Genomic DNA, 25,945 nt, shown 5'->3' with positions numbered 1-25,945 from the left:
GCATTTGTAAAATACCATTCTCTGAGAGACAGCAGCAAGTGAACAAAATGTTTGGAACCATTGATTCAGTGCTTCTAACAGAACATGGAGATTATTGTTATCTTGGATGTAGTAACATACATTCTTCTATTATTAATCTCTTATTGATGAGATTTGACCTTATTACATTTACTACAGTGTCCATAGGGTAACAATTAGGTTATTTATTATGTATACAGAATAGCTTATAGTCATAGTTGTACTCATGGCTATCGTTGGCTGATAGGCTGTGTACCACTAGACGTTTCTATTGAGAAACACTACAGCATCATAACCTAAATAAAAAATATATTGGCTTTTGAAGATCTTAAAGCAACACAAAACAATGGAGAGAAAGGCTGGTCTACCTAAGTTTAGATTTCCAAATGAACTAGTCCTTAACATTAAGCTAATTAATATACCTTTCTCAAGACCAATGGCAACAACAGCAAACCAGGAGAGTTGATACAGAACCAAAACTGGAATAAGGAAATGACATCATGATATAAACTGATATAAAACAGTAATACGTTTATATAATTAAAAAAATAAAATATTTGCCTTAAAATTACTTAATATTGTTTAAGATTTATTTGATTTTGTTTAAGTTTTTTTCTCAGAAAATATTTTTTTCCACAACTTCGGTGGTTATATGTAAAATACATTGCATTTAATGGAAGTCGCGCAGAATGTTTATATATTTGTATATAATGTTTCTACTGATGATTACTTCCCTTAGATCATGAAACAAATAAAAATGAGTGCTCGCGCGCCCTCTTACTAAAATTTGTTCATTCATTCCATGCTAGCAAAGATTGAATGTAAAGGTAGTGGAGGCAGGATTTTTACAGAGGATGTCTTTTCTGTAGCTAACCCTAATCTATAGCTCTCTACAGATTGTAAACATTCAAACAAGCAAACACACACAGTTCTAAACACTGGTTTTTTGCACCACAACTTTCACCTACACTCACACACACTGGGATTCTTTCAGTTTCAGACTCATAAGACATTTGTTGACCTTGGAGCTTCGGTAGAAGACACTTGCCCGAAGTGGTACGCAGTGAGACTTAATCCAATGCTATGCAATTGTGAAGAAAAATTATTAACCACACAGCCATACCTGTAATTATATATATATAAAAAACTGTCCAACGAACAGGAACGTGAAACTCCGAGTAACATGTTTTGTTGAATTTTTGCTGCTTTTAAATAAAACATATTACTCTACACCTGGTATTTGAGTACTCTTTCTTTTTTTGTATATTTCTCCCGGTGAATGACTAGCATCCAAAACGTCCAGATTCTTTAATTTCTTTTTAAGCATGAAGCTAATGCATTTGCTAAAACTCATCCTTCTTATATTGTCTTCTTTCATGATGTGTGTGTGTGTGTATTTCAAATTTTGACACAAGGCCAGCAATTTCAAAGGAGTAAGTTGATTACATTGATCCTGAAAGCATGAAAGGTAAATGAACCCTTGTGGAATTTAAACTCAGAACATAAAGACAGACAAAATGGCATTTTTGTCTGGAATGCTAATGATTCTGTTAGCGCACCACTTTTATACATACATGTGTGTGTGTGTAAAGATTATCAATATTAACCAACTGTAAACCTATAATGGTTTTTCTTTTTTGCATTGAATATATACACTGAATAGTCGTAAGGAGTTTGGATGTGTGAATGATTATATGTATTAGTGGTGGTGGTGGTAGTGGTGGTGGTGGGGACATGAAAACAAAATTTTAAAAATAAATAAAAACCTTTAATAAATAAGTTAAGATGGAGCCAATGTCATGAAATGATGAAATAAATGATTCTTTTGAAAATTATGAAATGAGTTTTTTTTCATCTTATTCTGAAGAATGAGGTTCATTTTGTTGTGGAATCAGTGATTCTGTTTTCTCTAAGTTTCGTTCGGTGATATCAAAGTCAGGTGGTAAAGGAAAAGAGGAATGGGTTGCTGGTTGGGTGGAATTGGAAGAGTCCATTAATATAGCCAAAGATTGAGTTTGGTGCTGTCCTTGGTTCACAATGAGTGGAGTTTGGTTACTGACAGCTGTACACGTGTTGTCTGGGAGGACAAAAAGATCATAAGCCGATTGACGTGACCATTTCTTACAGCATTTTATTCTAGAACATCGATAGCTTGGTAAGTTGCCATTACATTTGAAAACGACCAAAACAGCTATGATGCAGAGTGCAACTAAAATAGTGCAAATAACTATTGGAAGAACAGGAGGACCGGTTTCAACTTCATCTTGTTTATGGCCATTTGCCATATCCGTAACAATACCAATGCAATTGGAAGTTAAAGAATTGGGATCCACAGTTTCTGTCAAACACTGATCCACGATATTAGTCCGAGCACAGAAATTATAATAGACACCAGATATAAGATCTGAGATTTCATAAGTGAGGTTCGTGATTCCAGGAATCTTATAACATGATGTGTCGCTTTCATTGGTCCAATATTGCAATGTATATTTCAAGTATGGATCATATTGCCATTCCGATAGGTTAGAGTTCTGTAATGTTATCCGAAGCTCAACGCTGTATTCGGTGATTCTTCTGGGAGTTAGAACTAACAGGGACTCGCAGTGTGGGCCAATCCAACGGTCATGGCAGATGCATTCTGCATGTTTGATGATTTGGTCATTCACTTCCGACAAAACCGTCTGACATTGACCTCTGTTTTCACAATGGAAATTTTCACAAGGGTCATCAGTAAGGGCAGTTTCATAAAACGTTAAATTTTCTGAAGAGAGAAACAAAAGTTTTTGAAAACAAACATCTGTTCAATAAGAAGGATATCTATAGTTAAATATTTCAATAGTTAAATATGACTACTTCTCCACATTAAGAGGTTACAGTTCCAGTACTAGGGACATATGATTAGAATTGTACATGAAAGAATCACAAGACGGATTCTTCAATTTCAGCCAACCGACAGGAGACCTAGGGGTATACAAAAACTGAGATGGCTGGATAATATCCACAGTCTCAATTGGTCACACTCCCTATGGAGGAGGTGCCTTACTCTAATATCCCAACAACCCTCTCAGAAAAAGTGAGTAGAGAAAAGGGATGGATGGAAATATGGTTAAGTTATATATTTTCTAATACAAACTACTGACAACATTTATAATTGAATCAACATAAAACAAAAAACAATGTGAGCAAGGTCATTGCCAGTGCCACTGGACTGGCTCCTGTGCAGGTGGCACGTAAAAAACACCATTTGAGCATGGCCATTCCCAGTACAGCCTGAATGGCCCTCATGCTGGTGGCATGTAAAAGCACCCACTACACTCTCGGAGTGGTTGGCATTAAGAAGGGCATACAGCTGTAGAAACTCTGCCAGATCAGATTGGAGCCTGGTGCAGCCATCTGGTTCGCCAGACCTCAGTCAAATCGTCCAACCCATACAAGCATGGAAAGCAGACGTTAAACGATGGTGATGATGATGATGATAATGTTGTTAGGATTTTCTTTTAGGTCAAAGCTGCCGAGAATGTTGACATAAAAACTTCAATTAAAAATCTATATGGTACACAAATCTATATAGTACAATTTCAGTTTACATGTGTAGCAAGCAAATTTTCAGTACAGATGCATATACATGCTTTCAATCCAGATATGTAGCAAACTATACTTTTAATACAGATGTATATATATTTCAAGCTACACATTTAATACAGATATATGACAAACTATAGTTTTACTACAGATGTGCATATATATAGCATATTATACAATCAATGCAGATATATAGCAAGCTACAGTTTCAAGACAGATGTATATATTTCAAGCTGTACATTCAATACAGATATAAAGCAAGCTATAGTTTTAATACAGATGCATATATGTTAAGCTATACATTCAACACAGATATATAGCAAGTTAAAAACTCAACAGATATAGTTACTTCTCCACATTAAGAGGTTACATATATATATATACTTCATTAATATTCCTTGCACTTTACATTGTGTTGTTGCCTTTATTGAACTCATAAAGCAAAATATGCCAAATATGCTCCTTTGTCATTTCCATTATATTTTCGAAAAAATAACTGGTAAAATCAAACTGCACTCTTCAAAATTTGCACTAAGAATAAAAACAAGGTAAAATTACTACCTGCTTTTATAGCAAATTGATGCAGGTAGTTTATCCTGTCCCCCTCCAACTTTTAGTTTATGCAATTGAAAAAAGAACGCATTATTTATGGGATGACCCTATATGTATGTATGTGTGTGTATATATATATATATATATATATAAAATATTATTAGAGACAAAACCACTATTTTGCAAAACAAACAAGGAAAGACTTAATCAATACATAAAATTTTAATAAATAGTCAAAAAAACCGCCACTACAATTGTTTCTTGTCTTGATCGACAATCTTCAGGTGGACTTCCAATAAGTCAGTTTCATAATTTGAAACTGACTTATTGGAAGTCCACCTGAAGATTGTCGATCAAGACAAGAAACAATTGTAGTGGCGGTTTTTTTGACTATTTATTAAAATTTTATGTATTGATTAAGTCTTTCCTTGTTTGTTTTGCAAAATAGTGGTTTTGTCTCTAATAATATTTTATAATATTTTACTATAAAATTGGATTTAATCCTAAATCTGATTTTTTCCCTGTAAATTTGGATTTATTCCCTAATATTTATTATTATATATATATATATATATATATATATATATATTTATCATCATCATCATCATCATCATTTAGCGTCCGTTTTCCATGCTAGCATGGGTTGGACGGTTCAACTGGGGTCTGTGAAGCCGGAAGGCTTCATCAAGCCCAGTCAGATCTGGCAGTGTTTCTACGGCTGGATGCCCTTCCTAATGCCAACCACTCCGTGAGTGTAGTGGGTGCTTTTTACGTGCCACCTGCACTATATATATATTTATATATAGCAACTTATAGTCTCAATGCAAATGTATACAAACTATAGTTTTATTCAGCACATTATATCTTCTAAGTGGCTGTTGTTGCTTAGCTCCAGGCTGACTATGACTTAATAGAACTATGGCCATCCTTCCTGCTTGTATATGAGGGTCCTGCTCTTCAATATATTATTTATTAATTATATGACACAATGATATCTGGAGAATGTTTGACTGCTATTTCTAGCAGGTTATGTGAAAGTCAACAGGTAGATCAATTATTTAATATAACTGAGGTAAGTCAGTTGTGGTTCATCTGATTGTTACTGCAGAAACGATTCTTTGGGTAGTGGAGTACCATTCTCAAATTCCTTTAGAGTGATGCTCCAGCATAATCACTGTACACAAACTGCAAAAATAATAAAAAGAATAGCTACCTGCAAACACCCTTGGCTGAAAATCGAAGAGACACATTACAAGACACAGAACAAGTCTGTCAAAATAAATATTCATTTTCTTTCTGTGGTTTCTTCAACATCTACAAAAGAAAAAAAAAAGAAAAAAATAATAAAGAATTAAGAAAAAATAACCGAAGGTTTTGTTTTGCAATTTTTTTTTTCTCTTTTACTTATTTAAAATAGCAGAAAAATTAAAAACAAACTTTTCCCCATATTTTCCAAGAATTCTTGGAGACATATTTTGGGGTTTCATACATTCTTCAATCATTAGTGACTTCTTAGATACAAAGAGGTGAACTGGCAGAACCATTAGAGTGTTGGACAAAATATCTTGTGGCATTTGGTTTGCCCTTTAACGTTCTGAGTTCAAATCTTGGTCTGCTTTATTCTTCAGGATTGACAAAAGTAAAGAACCAGTCATATACTGGGTTGATTTCATCAACTTCTATCCCACCTTCACAAATTTGTGGTATTGTATCTCTGTTAGAAACAATTACTGACCCCTTAGATGGAAAGATTTACAAGGGAGACAAAATAAGACTAGTAGTAAGAAACTCCCAAGCGAGCTGAACAGCAGAAGGTTTTCAGAGAAGAAACCCCACACAGGAAAGTGTTTAACCCTTTCATTACCAACCCGGCTGAAGCCAGCTCTGGCTCTGAGTACAAATGTCTTGTTTTCATAAGTTTTGAATTAAAATTTCCCAGCAAACCTTAGTCGCAATTTATGTTCCTAACACTAGCTGAATGATAACTAAGTTATTTTACTAAATTCTTTGTTATATTTAAAATTAATTGAAAGAAACACAGAGCATCTCAAAATAAATACAGTAACAAAAGGGTTAAGCCTTTGACTTCTTATACTCTAAGAGGGGCCAGATCACATCCAAGTCATGAGCCCTGGGTGCCCTTCTGATGACACTTCTTAGCCACTTGGATATTGGAGAATAGTGCATTTAAACCACTAGTGACATTCATACCTTCCTCTGGAGAATATAAAATGCAAATGAAGGAAACTGTTTTGTATTAATTTGCAAGATATTTCATGTGAAATTGTGAGTTGAAACACTGTGTTGTATCTTGGTAGGGTCAAAATGCCAATAATAAACATATTCATTAGTTTTATATCATTTTATTATTATTAGTCAACTAGTTAATCATTTAATCACTTAACTAATCAATTGCTTGATTAATTTTTCAGTCAAGCAATCAAATAATTGATTAGTTAATTGGTTAACTATCTATCCATCAGTCTTCCCTGCTCAATATTCCTGGGAGGGTCATAGGAAGAGAGTCTTCAGGCACCTCCTCCATAGGGTCCTATTAGAAGCAAAAGTCATTAAACTTTCTGATTGGACTCTCAAGCATGAGCAACTGAGACAACGGATATTATCCAATCCTCTCTCTCTCTGTTGTCTACCTCTAGGTCTCCTGATGGTTGGCTTGGTTTGGAGGATCCATCTTGTGATTCTTCCAGTGACATTCTAACTACTCTTAATAGTTAACTAGTTGACAAATATAATAATAATAAAGGAAGTGAAATACAACCAGTGTGTGTGTTTCTTATTGATATAATGCAGTGAATTACATTTTCTGTAATTTTTCAGTTTCAAAATCTTCTTTCAAAAACTTTTCAGGATTTATGTTCTGAATATTTTTGAAGAACCATTCACTTCAAATGCTTCATTCACTTCAAAAGAGGTAAATTTGAAAAAAGTTTCTCAAAGTCAAAACTGAAGAATTATACAAAAGGATTTTTTTTTTTTTGCAGAATCATAATCTACAATGCTTAAAACATTGACATCTGAAGAAATTGTGGTTTTTGGTGGACTAATTAATTTTTGACTGCTTAACTGAACTGGATAGATGAGTTCTGGTTGTCAGTTCCACTGTTCTAGTTATCTAGGGGTCAACAGTTCAACTATGAAGATCAGTTAATTTAAGCAGATAATAATAGGTCTTGGTAAAACAGCTCCACAAGGTTTTAATTGAAAACAAATTGAATATGTTGTATAGACATGTTGTATGTGATGTATAAATCTTTTTCTTTTATGGCTTTCTCTTGCAAATTGAAGTAGTTAATAGAACAAGCATTACCGAAAGAAAAAGATCAGAGTCGCATTATTTTGATTAATACTTCTTTTTATTTTATAGAGATAAATAATTACAATTGCAAAATATATATCAAGAGCAATCTCCCAATGTTCACTCTTAAAGATTAAGCCAAGGAAATGTAATGAAAAACATTTTCAAGTTTTTTTCCTAAAGATAATGTAAATAATGTAAAGATGACTTGTCATGAAGAGATGACAAGAATAAAATTCCTTAACTAGTTCATCAAAGTATTCTAAGGAAAAAAGTTTAGATAAATGATTTAAAGTCATAAAAGAGAATAATGCCGTGTTGATTACATTAGTGTCAGAGACATTTTAACACTATGCGACAGGAGAGGTTGTGAGTGACAGCGTAAATATCACTAAAAAACATGGAAAAACTGTAGTTTTTAAAACCTTGATTGGAAATTTCTAGAAGCGTCCAGAAACAATCTTTTGGAATAATTTTCAGCCAAAAACGAGTATATTTTTCAACCAATGAAATTAATCCTTTCAAATTAAGTTTGCTTTACTCGCAAATTACCACCAAAAGAACTTTCTTGCAAACTAACTCTAGTTTATTTTCATTCAATAATACTTTGCTAAAACGCTTTTTACTACAACTGCATTCTTTATGGAAACCAAGATATTTTTAGAAATGTCCTGTTAAATAAATTATCGGTGAAATTAGTGGTGATGTGGCCAATATGTCACAATGAATTACCAAACAAACTTGGGTTTCACAATCAGAGCAGCATCTTCAATGATGTTTAGTAAATAAGAAACCAGTGTTCCAAATGAAGTCCACATTTTGCATCTTTGAGAATGTTATTGGCCCAGTCTACCTAACCATAAATAATTTAGGGTTAAGGTTATCTCTAAAGATTTTCTATAGAAATTATAGCCAGCATTGATTTGTTACAATGTTTAATAGCATTAGCACAGTAAAAAACAGTATTGACTTATAGAGGATGTAATATAATTTGTAATATATTATGGTTGCATACCAAAATACGGTGCCTCTACAAGTCATTAATTCAAGGATGGTATTGCACACTAAACAACATAGGTGATCTTCTGAGATACCAAAATTTGAGGGACCACAAATCACTTTCAAAAAATTTCTTCATTCAATTAAAAACATAAAGTCTTAATAAGAAGTAAACAAGGCTCAGTCACTTCCAGAACTAAGAAGGATGTAGGATGTTAATTCATTCATTTTGCAGATTCGTAATCTATAAACCTTAAAATATACACATTAAAAAAAATTACTGTTTTCTTGTGCACTAGGTAATTTCTGGTTCTTTTCTACTGGAACACCTATATTGCCTCTCTACACCAATTCTTGTAGCTCTAAGCTTATTTAACAAGTCTGTACAAGCATGCCTGTGTGGTAAGAAACTTGCCTCCCAACCACATGGTTCCAGGTTCAGTCCTACTGTGTGGCACCTTTGGAAAGTGCCTTCTACTATAGCCTCAGGCTGACCAAAGCCTTGAGTGGATTTTGTAGATGGAAACTGAAAGAAGCCTGTCATGTGTGAGTGTATGTCTCATTGTGCCTGTGTTTGTCTCCCATCACTGCTTGACAACCAGTGTTGGTGTGTTTACATCCTCATAACAGTGGTTTGGCATCAAGAAAATGAAAGAATAAGTATCAGATTTTAAAAAATAAGTCCTGGGGTCGATTTGTTCAACTAAAACCCTTCGAGGTGGTGCCCTGGAATGGCTGCAGTCTAATGACTGAAACAAGTAAGACACAAAAGATAAAAGATAATATGTGTGAATATTTATACATACATATATCTTTACTAAACTATAATCAAGTGTGGCTATAACAGGTATTACACACCTCCATAGGTGTGTCATACACAGAAACTGTAACTAAGTGCATCTTGTCTATGTACTAGGTGTGTAATACTTAGTACATACTTAGTAGACATTTGGCTACACTTTCATCCCTTGTATAAATAAATATACTGAACATCTTCAAATTTACATTAAACATCATTTAATAATATAATCCTTATAAATTATAATAAACATATAAAAACAAAATCAAGACCTATGACAATACAAAATTATACCAAAAGGCCAAACTATAATACACCATGTGTAATACTATGTCAATGTAAAGGTATGTAATACACCAACACACCTAGTATATACCTGAAGTAAACATTACTGATTACAATTTTAGTATTTTTACACACCTATATAGGTGTGTCATACTCTCAGTATATACCTGGAGGTGGTTCAGTATAGTTACATACCTGTGCAGGTGTGTAATACACCAAAACTATAGTCAAGTGGTTCATCTCCAGGTACATAAAACATGTGTTTGTGTATTACAGACCTACACAGGTGATGAAATAATAGCACTTTCAGAAATTACTTTTATTGTCTAAATAAATTATGCATTTGTAACTGGTTCTAATTTATCATAAAATCTTGTCACACTCTTACACTAATTAATAATTAATTAAATCATCGCTATTCACTGTGGATTGTATATTAACAAGGGTGTCCTCTATGTGGTCGCTGGAGATGCTAGAAATAACAGGCAAATATCTCAAAATACACTTGTGAAAGAAACAAACTATACTGTATTGACTGAAAATAAAAAGGAATTGTCCTTGCGTGTTTATGTGTAACTAAGTGGTGTGTGCGTGAACATATTCATGTGATATATGTAAAGCTGTGTGCATGTGAGTACCTATGTGTATAAGCAGGTTTGCGTTTGTACCTGGGTGGTATATCAATGCGTGTGTGTCTGTATGTGTCTATACTTATCTGAACTGTATAAGCTGTGTGTATGTGTGCATGTACCTATGTGGAGCTTGTATAACTATGTATGCCTCTATGTGATATGTATATAGTTGTGTGTGTGTGTGCACTTATGTGCTGTGTGCCTAGCTGCATGTGTACCAATGTGGAATGTGTACAGCTGATGTGTATATCTATAAGGGATGAGAATGGGTGTAACTAAAAGGGTTTGTGTTTTTCATGTCTTCCTATCTTCTGTCATTGAAAATATCCGATTTAATAATTTTTTTTTTTAAATCACAAAACATTACAAATAATAACCCAACTGCATTTTACAATTAGTGTCTTTATTATCAACTGTGATAACTTTTGGTAAATTAACAATTTGTTTACATGTCAATTTCAATCAGTGCAGCTTGTTTCATTTATTTTGTCGTATTCATCATCATCGTTTAGCATCCGTTTTCCGTGCTAGCATGGGTTGGACAGTTCGACCGGGTCTGGGAAGCCAGGTGGCTGCACCAGGCTCCAGTCTGATTTGGCAGTGTTTCTACAGCTGGATGCCCTTCCTAATGCACACCACTCCATGTGTGTAGTGGGTGCTTTTAACATACCACCGGCACAGGAGCCAGGGGAGGCTGGCAGTGGCCACGATCAGTTGGTGCTTTTTACGTGCCACCGGTACAAGCATCAAAATCGAAAGATGAGCATAAATGTGCATGTGTGTATGTGAGAGAGAGAGAAAGAGAGACAGAATATTGATGCATAAAGTAGTGCTGAGCTATGATTGTGGAGCGGGTAGACCCAGGAAGACATGAGACAAAGAGGTGAGAAAGGATCTTCAGATGCTGGACCTCACTGAGGGAATGACAAGGGGCCGGGAAATATGGTGATTTGCTATACTTGACAGAATGTGTCAAGCTAAGTAAAATCACTGCCTTCCACACATATAGGCTTGTCCTTTCAGGTGCTAGAACCACATAAAAAGCACCTGTGCTGGTACCGTATTAACGCACTCGTGCTGGTGATAGGTAAAAAAGCACCCAGCAAAACTTTGTTAAGTGGTTGGCATTAAGAAGGGCAACTAGCCATAGAAACCATACAACAGACAGCTGGAGCCTGGACAGCTCCATGTCAAACCATCCAACCTCACACACACTATAGTGTGTGTGAGGTAGAAAATCTACTCAGCAAATTCCATCTCACCTAAGCAAGTATGGAAAAGTGAATGTTAAACAGTGATGGTGATGATGATATACCTTTAGCAGACTTAAGGTTACAAACAAAACTAATCACACTATACAAGGAGTGTGTTTAGAATTCAGATTGAAGAAAAACCTCAGAGAATCATTCAGCTGTTGGAAACATTGGTTTTGCACTCGAATCAGAACTGGAAACATATTTAGCAAATAAGTAAATATAATATTAGGGTGAGGAAAAAGTTAGTGCACCAAGTTAAGCATTATTTTAACATGGCATTATTTTTAAAAAATGCTGTGTTAAAATAATGCTTAACATGGTGCACAAACATTTTCCTCAACCAAATAATTTTCTCTTTCTCTCTGGCCAGGTATTTCCTCTATAGCAAGACACCTGTTTCTGCCTCTCTCTCTCTGTTACACCTAACATTTCATCATCTGACACAAGATCACTTCCACCAATGCCCCCTCACCTTTCACAATTCCTTGTCTTGCAAATTACTTGGTGACCCTGCCAGTGCTGGTGCCATGTAAAAAGCATCCAGTCCACACTGTGAAGTGGTTGGCATTTGGAAGAGCATCAGTTGTAAAAAACCATGCCAAAACTAACTTGCCTCTGCTGGTGCCACGTAAAAATCACTCAATCCACTCTGTGAGGTGATTGGTTAGGAAGGATATGCCAAAACAGACACAGTAGCCCAGGGTAGTCTTCCACCTGGTCAGCTCCTGTCAAATGCCAGCATGGATGGAAGACATTAAACAATGATGATAATGATTTCCATTAGTGTGCATATAGGTAAAGGAGAGATGGTGCATGGCTTAGTGGTTAGGGTATTCAACTAACGATTGTAAGATTTTGAGATCAATTGCTGGTGAAGCATTGTGTTATTGAGCAAGACATTTTATTTCATGCTGATCCAGTTCTTTCATCTGACATAAATGGGTAGTACCTGTATTTCATTCTGTGTCATGCTGATTCTCCCATAGAACTATTGTTAAGGGTATGCATGTCTGAAGAGTGCTCAGCCACTTGCACATTAATCTCACAAACAGGCTGTTCTATTGATCAGATCAATTGGAACCATTGTCATCATAATTGACAGAGTGGCATTTAAGGAAGACACAGAGAAAGGCCAAGCCACAAAAGTGCAATGAAAATTTCTGACACAGCCAGAAGGAAAGAAAAATGAATATAATGTATTTTGCAAATCCTAAAATAACCAAAATTGTTCTTCTGTGAAGTAAATGGTAGGATGGGGGGCAGAGAGACAGAGAGAGGCAGAAGATGAATCAATATTTCATTTTACTCAATATACCGTATAATGTTTATAGAAGTACTATGCCATTTTAAGTTTACTCAGAGTCTTCTAGTTGTGCAAAAGGCTTTGTCTTTCATAGACGCTATTCTACATGTATACCATATTATATAGAAGCAAACGAACACTATTTTTCCACATCACAATATAATATCACTGAATTATTAATTAAACACTCACAGGCAAAGCATTATGTCAATCATTATTGCAATATTGATTAACCCCAACTTCTATTATGACTATTTTCACATCTAGGATGCTTCATAAGGCTATTAAATCGATCCAGTACTTGATTGCTACTTTATTTCATTGATCATGCAAGGATAAAAAGTAGCATTGATCTCAGTAGGATTTGAACTCAGGACATAAAAGGCAACAACTAAAAAAATACTACAGCCATTTAGTTTGACATTCTCGTGATTTTGGTAATCAGAAACAAAGTACACCATTTATGTACTTTACCATCGTTATTTAATATCCACCTTCCATACTGGCATGGGTTGGTTGCTTTGATAGGATCTAAGCCAGAGGAGGGCGGCGAGCTGGCAGAATCGTTAGCACGCCAGCCGGAATGCTTAGCAGTATTTCGGCTGCCGTCACATTCTGAGTTCAAATTCCGCCGAGGTCAACTTTGCCTTTCATCCTTTCGGGGTCGATAAATTAAGTACCAGTTACGCACTGGAGTCGATGTAATCGACTTAATCCGTTTGTCTGTCCTTGTTTGTCCTCTCTGTGTTTAGCCCCTTGTGGGTAGTAAAGAAATAGGATCTAAGTCAGAGGACGTATCAAGCTTCACTATCTACTTTGGCATGGTTTCTACAGGTGGGTGCCCTTCCTAACACCAACCACTTTATAGCATGTACTGGGTGCTTTTTTTCCTAGCAGCAGCACTGGTGAGGTTGCCATGCAGATTGTAATACTCCCTACTCTATGAGGAGCAACTTTATGCTAGGCAATGAGGAGCAACTTTATGCTAGGCAATGAGGAGCAAAAGTATGAGAAAAAGGGGCAGAATAAGTTTTTGCCATAGAGATGACATATGACTACATGCATTGGAGAAGAGAATGTGGCGGGGGGAGGGGGTGATTAGGGTAGGGAAAAGATAAAACGGAGGTAATGTGAGATCTGTGGTAGGGGAATTGAGAGCAAGGTAGGCGAGGTTGCAAGAAGTAAGGGAGAGTGAGAGATGGGGGAATGGGTGAGAAAGTGAATATTATGAGTGGATGTAATGAAGAAGGTGGAGAAGTGTAGGAGAAAATTGTAAAGACTGGGTAAGGGATGGGTATGACCTATTATGATATGGACGAAGAGCAGTAGAATAGTAAAAAAGACACAGTAGACAGGTGAGAAAGAAAGAGAATGAGGTAGAGGGGAGAGAGAGAGAGAGAGTTTAAAAATATTCAAATAAATACTGCAAGGTAATTCACAACCATTATTGACATATGAGTTAACATGAAACATAAATTACATTCCAGAAGTTCCCATTGATTTTCAATTTAATAAGCTTAATTCTACGTACATTATTTACATTTGGCGGATATTTGTCCCCATCTTGTTTGTTGTTAACAATACGTTTCGGCTGATATACCCTCCAGCCTTCATCAGGTGTCTTGGGGGAAATTTTGAACCAGGGTTCTCGTTCCTAAGGAATTTTTCGATATTATTATTAATATTATTATTATTATTATTCAGGTCACTGCCTGGAATCGAACTCGGAATCTTGGGGTCAGTAGCCTGCGCTCTTAACCACTACACCATATACCTTAGGAATGAGAACTGGAACTTTAGACAATAATTACTTACCACTGTAGTGGCACTATCAATATTAATTTCAAATTTTGGAACAAAGCCAGCAGATTTGAGGGAGGGGATGAGTTAATTAAATTGACTTTAGTGTTCAACAGGTACATATTTTATCAACCCCGAAAGGATGAAAGGCAAAGTCCACCCTGGCAGAATTTGAACTCAGAACATAAAGACAGATGCAATATTGCTAATGATTCTACCCAGCATACTAATGACTCTACCAGCTCGACACTTTATTTGAGTCAATCAATATCAACCCTATACTTAATACACTTTCATATTTTATTTAGTTTAGGAAACATTTTTGAATATACATAGACAGGGGCATAGCTATGAGGTTAAGAAGTTTGCTTCTCAACCATATGGTCATGAGTTCAGACCCACTGTACAGTACTTCACTTTTTGTACTCATAAAGCATTATGCGCCTTAAATGCTCTTTGGATACTTCCATGTTAGAAAGGGTTTTAATCAAAGAAATTTTAATTCTATTATTCTGTAAAATAGTATTTAATTAGTTTAATCTAGCACTATGACCCAGCATTGCCGGGTCTAGTGCTAGTGCTTGTTGTTCGTTGCCGGGTCACAGTAAAAATTTCTCACTAAATCAAGAGCTAAGTTTCTTATCACATTTCAGCCTGGGCCAGTTTTGTTGTTTATGAGCTAGTTGGAGCTTTTTATGAGAGTAATTAATATTCATTGGACTTCAGTTTTCACACCTGGAATGGCATAATCATGGAAAATTTGCGGGACTCTGCACATGCCATTAGTCAGACAAAAAAGGAGGCAGAAGAAAGTGAAAAACTCGAATTTGGCTGCCAGACATTTGTACATTACTGCATATGCTTTATATGCACTTTTGACAAGTTGTGGTGCACCTGAACACTGTATACAATTATTTCATTATTATAGTATTAAAATAGCATGATTTTGAAAATACACATAAATCTCGTTTGTTGAGTTCTGTGCAATCAGTGTCATAACGGGAACACATGGGTTGGGAGTTTGACTGGCAGAGGTGATCAAGTTGCGCATGCCAGCCCTTTTGACACCAACCCCCACCTCACCTAACCCCCTCGTCCTATGAGTGAATAGCAATGGTGGGAAGAAAAGTGCTGATTCTGGCAAAAAGGTAGAGCAATTAGAGCACAAAAAATAAACATTCAAAGTGATTTTATGAGTGTGACACATTAAAGCAAGTAACACAGTGAGGTCAATAGTTATAAGTTCATGACGCATAGAAGCACATAAGACATCAAGGTTAACTAAGGTATAAATAATAGGTATGCCTTTTCACCACAAGGTTAATCGGGCTCCTGATCAACTGTAACGGAAGAGGTTAGGTTCGGAACACAACTAAGCCTTCAACTAAAACCTAGACTAACCTTACTGAAGGGGGCTCAGGAGCCTTTAATTCCTATCTATAACTAACCCATCCTAGGGGTTCTAAATGACATGGCTGTAGAGGAAATTGGCCGTAGAGATGTGCATGGCAGGTTTGTTTCAAAGGAGAACGACTGCATTGGATTCAGAACCATTGAGGAATGTAGCTATGGAGATCCTAACTCGTTAATTATTCCCTGCATTTCTCAAATCAAAAAAGCTTGCACGTTTGAAAGCCAAAACACATGATAGTGCGTCTTTGCAAAACACAAAAATGCGCTGAGTCATACAGACTGTGTGCAAATGCGCACGCACATATACATATATATACACACATACATATATATATATATATACAGGTGTACACACACACATGCATATATATATACACACACACATGCATATATATATATACACACACACACATATATATATATACAGATATACAAACACATATATACATATATTAACCCTACAGTCTCTTATGTGGTGGTTTAATAAAGTATGTGATTGAGTATTATCTGATAATTGATATTTGATTTAGATGTATTTCTCCATTTTCTTATCTTGTATATATATATATATATATAGGTGAATTGAAGAAATGGAGCTGAACGCAGATTGAACAGAAATCGTTTTATTTCATTCTAGGTATCGGTTAAACTTTTGATTAATCTACTACAAGATTATTCATCTTTCTATTTCACATAAATTATATATATATATATATATATATATATATATACTAGCATTGTGACCCGGTGTTGCAGGGTCATAGTGCTAGTACATGCATATACAGCTACGTGCGTGCGCACATACACGCGAGTACTGGCCAAATCTCCGATCAATCACATACAGCTAGCTGGCATTCAATTGCTGTATCAAGTTTCGGGCATTTTAATTGGGTTTTGGATAGAAAATTCACAAAAAAGTCACTTCTATTGATTTTTTAATGGCTTTGCGGGGTGACTGGGGAAATGTAAAGATGTGCACGACCACCCTTGGATGGATTTGAATGACCATAGAAAGCGCAAGCCCTCTAACTGAAAAATTGTGGATTTGTATAAAGGACACACACACATAGATATTTTGCCGTTTTTATATATATATATGTATGAACATACATATATACATACATATGTACGTATGTACATACATATATATACATATGTACATACATAAGTATATATATGCATATATACATATGCATAAATATATATATATATATATATTATATATATATATACTAGCATTGTGACCCGGTGTTGCAGGGTCATAGTGCTAGTACATGCATATACAGCTACGTGCGTGCGCACATACACGCGAGTACTGGCCAAATCTCCGATCAATCACATACAGCTAGCTGGCATTCAATTGCTGTATCAAGTTTCGGGCATTTTAATTGGGTTTTGGATAGAAAATTCACAAAAAAGTCACTTCTATTGATTTTTTAATGGCTTTGCGGGGTGACTGGGGAAATGTAAAGATGTGCACGACCACCCTTGGATGGATTTGAATGACCATAGAAAGCGCAAGCCCTCTAACTGAAAAATTGTGGATTTGTATAAAGGACACACACACAGATATTTTGCCGTTTTTATATATATATATGTATGAACATACATATATACATACATATGTACGTATGTACATACATATATATACATATGTACATACATAAGTATATATATGCATATATACATATGCATAAATATATATATACATACATATACAGATACAAACATATACATATACATACGCAGATACATACATATATATATACATACATATACATATATATTTATATACATACACACTTCTATATACATACATATATATATATGTATACACATACATATACATATATACACATACATATACATATCATCATCATTTAACGTCCGTTTTCCCTGCTAGCACGGGTTGGACGGTTCGAACAGGGTCTGGGAAGCCAGGATGCTGCACCAGGCTCCAGTCTGATCTGGCAGTGTTTCTACAGCTTGATGCCCTTCCTAATGCCAACCACTTCATGAGTGTAGTGTATATATATATATATATATACTAGCAGTATCACCCGGCGTTGCTCGGGTTTGTAAGGGAAATAATTATATAAGCATTTTTAGAGATGTAAAGTATAATAGCCATCTCAATATGGCTAACCACAAAGGGGGAGGGGTGTTACTGTAGCTTTTTACGTTCTGAGATTTAATAATAAATTTTAGAGAGTTACTTCCCTTATATATGTCAAAAATGGATTAAAAATGGGAAAAATTGATGGTAAATTTTTTTTTAATCGTAGACTCATCGTAGACGCGCGCTAATACCCAGACGGTCTGGATATGAATCACGACTATAAGATACCCGGTTTTGGTTAAACTGCACCACAAAATGTGGGAGTAGTTAGGAATCTAAATCGTAGGAGACAGACACACAACCTCACTTTTATATATAAAGATTTCCTCTATTTACATAATATTGAGGTCTCTTTCTTCTTTTGTTATCTTACTGTTTTTACCAATATACATATATATATATATATATAAATATATATATAGTTACAGAGATGTACTTGCATAGCAAGTGACTTGAGCTGAGATCGTGTGCTGGAACGAAAACAGTTGCAGCGTTGAAGGTGTTTATAAGCCATTTAAGAAACACACAAAAACCGTTAGATTCACTTCAACATTTAAATTTAATTTGTGAAAATATTTTCGTCGCTTTGAGACCGCAACCTGTTAGCACGATATTTTTGTCAGTGAACAGGTCGCGGTCTGAAAGCGACGAAAATATTTTGGCAAATTAAATTTAAATGTTGAAGTGAATGTAACGGTTTTTGTGTGTTTCTTAAATGGCTTACAAACACCTTCCACGCTGCAATATATATATACACACATATATATATATGTATGTATGTATGTGTGTATATGTGTATGCATGTATGTGTGTGTGTGTGCGTGTCTGTGCTTGTGATTGTCCTCCACCACTGCTTGACAACGAATGTTGGTTTGTTTACATCCCTGTCACCTAGTGGTTTGACAAAGGAAACAGATAGAATAAGTACAATGCTTACAAAAATAAAACTGGAGTTGATTCATTAAACTACAATTCTTCAAGGCATTGCCCCAGCATGCCACAGACCAATGGCTGGAAAAAGCAGAAGAATAAAAGAATACATTCTCTGCTTTGGTCATATGTTGAAGGCATGAGAAAGCTTGAGTTTACATGAGAAGGCCTAACAGACCTGGTAGAAACAGCAGCCAAATCTCCCTCAAATCACACCTTACTGTCTTATGTATGTATATATATATGAGCCAATGAGGGGGACCTCTACATGGTAGCTAGACCTGGTAGAAATAGCAGCCAAATTTCCCCCAAATCACACCTTACTGTCTTATCTATGTATATATGTATGTATGAGCCTATGAGGGAGACCCCTACATGGCAGCTAGACCTGGTAGAAATAGCAGCCAAATTTCCCCCAAATCACACCTTACTGTCTTATCTATGTATATATGTATGTATGAGCCTATGAGGGAGACCCCTACATGGCAGCTAGACCTGGTAGAAATAGCAGCCAAATTTCCCCCAAATCACACCTTACTGTCTTATCTATGTATATATGTATGTATGAGCCTATGAGGGAGACCCCTACATGGCAGCTAGACATGGTAGAAATAGCAACCAAATCTCCCTCAAATCACAACTTACTGTCTTATCTTTCTGCTACTTGGATATAGGTGTTATATTCGTCGTAAAAAAACTTTCCTGTCACACACTTACGCACACGCACACACACGCACCCTCACACACACACACACACACGCGCACACCCACACACACCCACTGACACACACGCACGTTAGCTTACAATTTTATTTATATATTTGCGTGTCTGTGTGGAAAGAGGAAGTGGGAGGCAGAGTGAAAGAATCACTCACTACAGTAAGTCAATTACTTTCATTTTATTCGTTGCCACTGTGTGTGTGCGTTTGCGTGTGCTGTAAACCAGACTAAGAAAAGCATTTGACCACACACACCAGAATGTGAGTTTTCTGTAAATTTTGCTTAACTGGAGTTTAAATTTTAAAAACTGGACCTGGCATGACGCAATGCATTGTACTCTCAAAAATGCAAGGTAAATTGTAATTGAAGAAATCCTATATTGTAGATTTGTATAACTCCCAAAGGGAGGCAGATAAAATCTGCCTTTTATAATAAGATATATATATATATTATATATATATATATGTAGTGTATATATATATATATATATATATGTAGTGTATATATATATATATATATATATATGTAGTGTATATATATATATATATATACATTCATATACATACATATATATACACATACATTCATATACATATATACACATGCATTCATATACATATATACATATATGCACATACATGTACATATATACACATACATCCATATACATATATATATATACATACACATATATACAAATACACACACACACACACACATATATATATATATATATATATTTATCTGCTCACACACACACAAATATATATATATATATATATATATATAAACAAGTCAAATTGCGATATATATATATAAATATTGATATTACATATACACACACAAACATATATACATATGCATAAATACACATATGGATACACATATACATACATATATGATGGCCCAATATAAAGCTTGACCATCTCAGTATACATGAGATTCAGCTCTGGCACGAGATCTTAAGTGGGTTTTTTTTTAAGACTAAACATACTTTTAAGAACACGTCCACATAAATTGCACCCTAGTTTTTGTGCAAATTGAAATGGATGTGGTGTCTGATTTTGATGAATCCTGATATGCTTATTCATATCTCCAGAAGATTTGCAAATCTTGTGGCATTTGTGGCATTGGTGTTAACTGATAGATATGTTGTATAATCTATACAAAGTTCTTATGTGACATTTAAAGTCATCTCAGACAGGCAGTCTTTGCAACAAAACTTACAAGTAGAAAAAATTCCAACAAATTCATATTCCCTTTTTTATTTTCCTCTCAATATTTACTGGTATTAAGGTGATGAACTGGTAGAAATTGTTAGGATGCCAGGCAAAATGCTTAGTGGTATTTCATGTCTTTAAATTCTGAGTTCAAATTCCACCAAGTTTGACTTTGCCTTTCATCCTTTTGGGGTCAATGAAACAATTACCGGTTGAGCACTGGGGGTCAATGTAATCAACTTACGCTCTCTCCCCAAACTGTTGGCCTTGTGGCAAAATTTAAAATCAATATTTACCTGTATAAGCCTGTGTTGATCAAAGGTTTCCACACCATCCCATACTTTTGAATGCCATGTAGAGGAATCTGCTGTGAGACTCTCCAGGTTCTTTTGATCAATTCCTACAATCTTCAAGTTCTTCAATATATCATTGGAACTTTTCTTTGATACACTTTGCTTCCTTTCTCCCTGAACAAGTTCCTAAATACAATAATTGCTTAGGGGTATGCTTGTCAGCCATGCAGACAATATGTCTAGACCAATGCAGTTGATTTTCCAAAATTATCGTCTGGATGGGACAAATACCGGATGCAGCTAGTACATCGGAGTCAAAGGTGAGTGAATTCTATTTAATTTACAGAATACAGCATATACATTTTTAGTGGAATCATATCAGGAGTCAGAAGCAATGCTTGTAACACGTTCAAATTTCAGAGGAGTACAGTAGGAAGAATAACAACAAAGTATTTATAAACAGAGATTTTTGCTTCGTTGTTATTTTTTTGTGGCCAAACCCAAAACTCTAAACTACCAAAAGACTTTGCTGTCTTTTGAATCTTTAGAGGAATTTCTGAATCAAATGTTCCATCTTCATTTACTGCACTCCTGAGGTATGTGAAAGATTCAATAATTTTAAGATGACCTTTCACATATATTTTGGGTTGCTACACAACTTGACTAGGTGGAGATTGATGGGAAACTACCATTTTCTTTAAATTTCTAGTCAAACCAAAAATATTACATGCCACATTAAATGCAGAAATCAATGATTACAATCCGTGCTTCATATGACTAAAAAGGTCACAGTCATCAGAATATAATAATTCATTTATTAAAGAAATGGATGCATTGCCCATAAATTTCATCCCTGCTAAATTAAAGACGCTTCCTATGGTGAAAATATCTTACATCTCATTTTTGTCTTGGAAAGCATGGCAGCAAAATATATTGCAAAGAGAGTAGGTGCATCAAGGTCTCCCTGTTTCACACCACTGTACACTGCAAATGGCTAAGACATCATGCCCCCAAAATTTACTTAGGCTTTCATGCCTTTACAAAGAGCTTTCCCAATATTTACAAACTTTTAAGGGAATCCTAATTTAGACAAACCCAACTACAAGGCATTCCTATTAATAGTTCTGAGTTCATCAAAACAATACATATACACATACATACACAAATAGATAGAAGACCCCCTTCAGTCACAAATGATCTAGAAAGTTCCCCTCTGAGGTACATGTCCAGATAAGACTGTTTGTGAAAGACCATCAGTCACCCATGCATTCCAGCCTCCCCTCACCACACCACCAATGTTGTCCAAGCGAAAGACAAATGCCAATAGAACTGGCACCAGTGACATTGCAACTCATTTCTACGGCTGAGTGAACTGAAGCAGCATGACATTAAGTGTCTTGCTCAAGAACACAACACACAACTCGGTCTGGGAATCAAACTCACAGCCTCACGATTGTAAGCCTGATGCTCTTACCACTGAGCTATTTTCATTCACTCATGAATACATATACATATGTATATATACATACACACACACGTATATAAACATATACACTGCTACTTTGGCATGTGATCTACAACAAAGTGCAATTACTTTAGGTTGCTTTTCAATTTACTTTCCAATTTCTAAAAACCCTTAAGATGTTGGTTAAAGACTTTTACAATGGGATTAGCAATGAGACGAAGGTAGTTGCATTTTTACGAAGAAATGGCCTTTTAGATGATGAAGAAAATATGTTGCACTATGCCATTGTGGTGGTGGAGAAATGAAGGATGCTCGAAGAAAAGGGGAAAATGATAAAATTTTGGCTACTTTATGTTGCAAAATTCACAGCTGCCAAACTTGTGTTACCTATGCACTTATCTTAATCATTATATTGTTTATTTTTGGTTCCTTATTATCATTTACTAAGACATAAATGAAACATGGTTTCATTATTTTTTAAATAATAAGAAGTTTGAAAAAATACATTTACAATGCTAAGTATGTGCAAAAGGGTTTATAAAAATTTTGAATGACAATTTGATAATAAAGATGAAATATAAAGGTGAACCGAGTGAATATCTGCTAGAAATGCATGAACATCTCATGGGTTTTTAGAAATTGAAAATCTAAACAGTAACCTAAACTAATCACCCTTTGAGTAGATCACAGACCAAAGTAGCACCACATATACACGAGTTGTACATACAAACATACATATATAATACACACACGCACACATGTAATATATGCATTAAATCAAATGCATTGTTGATTGGTACCGATTATTATTTGCTTACCTTTCACTATTTTAGAAGTTTGTCTCATTTTGTCAGCCATCTTTTATGTATAAAGTTCGAAAAATTGCAGAAACGGTCTTTCCAGACGAGAAATTTGCAACAGTTAAGTAGATCACTAAATCAGAAATTAAATGAAGATACATTTTAGCATTTTAAATTCTACCCTGTCACCTTTCAAGTGATTGTTTATCATTTGTGCCGGCCACAACCCTTAGCAAAAATACTTCCCATTCTTGGTACAATCCCTTTTTTCGTAAATGAAAGAGATTTGAAAATACCATATCGAAATTAGTACCTTACATTTTTTTAGTCAAACGCTATCGAAATTGACTTTCCCTTTCATCTTATTGAGATCGATAAAGATTTAAACAGCCAGTAGCGTGGTCGATTGATTTTCGTCTTGCGAAAAAGTGGATTCAATTTTGTCAAGTCAACAAAAGTTTTTAACTGTATCAAATATCTAAGAAGAGTAAAGTTATGTCAAATGGTAACCATGACATGGTATTCAGTTCTGTAATTCTATAGTCGGTGTCAGCTAGAGGCTGTGGTCATGCTGGGGCACTGCCATTTGCTCTAATGCTTGTTTTTAGACTTGCTACACGGTCCTCCCGGTAGAGAAGTGAATTGAATAGAACTGTCCTATGTTTCTTAACGTGAACATGTAAATAGCATTTACTGAATAAATATACTTTATGAAAAGGCATGAATGTCTCAACATATCATTACCGATCTCCCATAAGCATCTGTCAGTAGTATATCATTTATTCCTAATTTAACAAGGCCAATGTAGGTTCTCTTAGCTACAATATTGTGGGAAAATAAAAGAAATAAAAAGTGGCTTTATTAAGGTACGAAGCTAAAGATGTAGTTTACTAGGGGGTCCTTAAGAGCATTAGCAATGTAATCAGGAACAGAGGATATTAATAATCAAACAACAATAGCAATAAGAGAGAAAATACAAATTACGAAGATTTACCTAACATCGACAATAGAGCAGAATGATAAAATACATAATACGTTGTTCAACGATAATTGCACAGACACACACACACACACGCATACTAAATGTTCATGATTTAATATTTTACCTGTAATATACACACACACATAAGTTATTTTTGTGGCGTTTCTCCAGCTATTTCTATTCCTTTCTTCTTTCCAACATTAAAAAGAAGCACACGATATGTGCATAAAAATGCAAAAAATATGCACACTTAAACACAATGTGATACGTCTGAGACTATAAAACATTTTTAACAATAACATCACCAACTTTAAATACACACACACACACATAGGAGCGAGTGTGCATATATATTGTGTTCTTGTCGCTATGTGAGAAAGAAAGAAGGAAAGAAAACCATTGAATTACCCAATATAGTGAAAATTGCAGTCGGAAAAGTTTGAGTTTGTTTTATGCTGTATCAGATTTTGTCTTTAGCTTAAGACGATAACAATAAACTATTTTAACGTATAAACATATGTGTAGATAGGTTGATGAGGTGGGGTGAGCTATATATATATATATATATATATTATATATATATATATATATATATATATATACCCATATATACAGAAGTGTGCTAACCGCCTTTGTTTCCTCATAACTTTCTACAAATATATATATATATTTTTTTTTTTTGCAGAAAATTATATTAAAAAATATCTATTTTTCAGAAAGGTATGAAGAAACTAAACCAGGAAAGCGTACTTGGTCGGAATTTCGGAATAGCTGTCCCTCGAAGTCCAATATCCGCACAGGAAAGGCAAAGGATATGGAACAAAGGGCCAGATTTGTAATATATTTTTGAAAAAAAAAAAAAAAAAAATCAGAATCGTATAAAAACAAAAAAGAAAGAAAATATTCCATGAGGTACAGGACTTTGAGGGTCAGCTTCTTAAATAAAGTGTATATATATATATATATATACACACTTTATATATACATATATATATATATATATATATATATATATATATATATGAGAAAAGGTGAATGAAAAATATTATCAACTTACCTGGCGGTGTGTAGTACCTGCGGTGTTTTTTTACACAGTGTTGCACTTTGAGGGAAAAGGTGTTTCTTTCTAGGTTTATTAGTATTATTATTACACATCCTAAACAATAGGCGCTGAAAAGCTCAAGTCTTTAGTTAAAGTCATTCTACCTGTTCCCCTCCCGTCTCTCTCTGTCCCGGGATATTATTTTGTATTATTACTTCTTCCACCCACCCCGCGCTTGTCTGCATGACTAATGTAGGTCAACTTAAGATTTGATATTTGCTTGTTTGTTGATTTGTTTGTTTGCAACAAGTTGAGGTAGAGCTCGCAATGACTAGCGTAGTGATGATGGTGGTAGCGGTGGTACAGGTGATAATGGTGGTGGTAACAGTAGTGATGGTGATGGCGATGGTATTGATGAT

The 25,945-nt window shown here is 35.0% G+C and overlaps 1 protein-coding gene across 5 annotated transcripts; it reads right to left on the bottom strand.

The window, feature by feature from the left end:
* Window positions 1-1,645: 1,645 nt before the first annotated feature.
* On the bottom strand, window positions 1,646-25,945 carry LOC115215930. Of its 5 annotated transcripts, none has more exons than XM_029785292.2 (3): window positions 25,542-25,945; window positions 5,366-5,466; window positions 1,646-2,779 (listed from the first exon to the last, which is right to left on the bottom strand). In XM_029785292.2, exons 2-3 carry the CDS (start codon window positions 5,439-5,441, stop codon window positions 1,875-1,877), a joined length of 981 nt encoding a protein of 326 aa, XP_029641152.1. In that variant the 5' UTR covers window positions 5,442-5,466; window positions 25,542-25,945; the 3' UTR covers window positions 1,646-1,874. The 5 variants fall into 5 exon arrangements, with proteins under 5 accessions (XP_029641152.1, XP_036361796.1, XP_036361798.1 ...); XM_036505903.1 differs by lacking the exon at window positions 25,542-25,945 and adding an exon at window positions 24,609-24,629; XM_036505905.1 differs by lacking the exon at window positions 25,542-25,945 and adding an exon at window positions 23,816-24,271.

The sequence above is a fragment of the Octopus sinensis genome, linkage group LG9 (assembly GCF_006345805.1).
Source record: "Octopus sinensis linkage group LG9, ASM634580v1, whole genome shotgun sequence".
Lineage (NCBI taxonomy): Eukaryota > Metazoa > Mollusca > Cephalopoda > Octopoda > Octopodidae > Octopus > Octopus sinensis.
The sequence above is the reverse complement of the archived record's forward strand: the minus strand, read 5'-3'. Positions and strand labels throughout refer to the sequence as shown.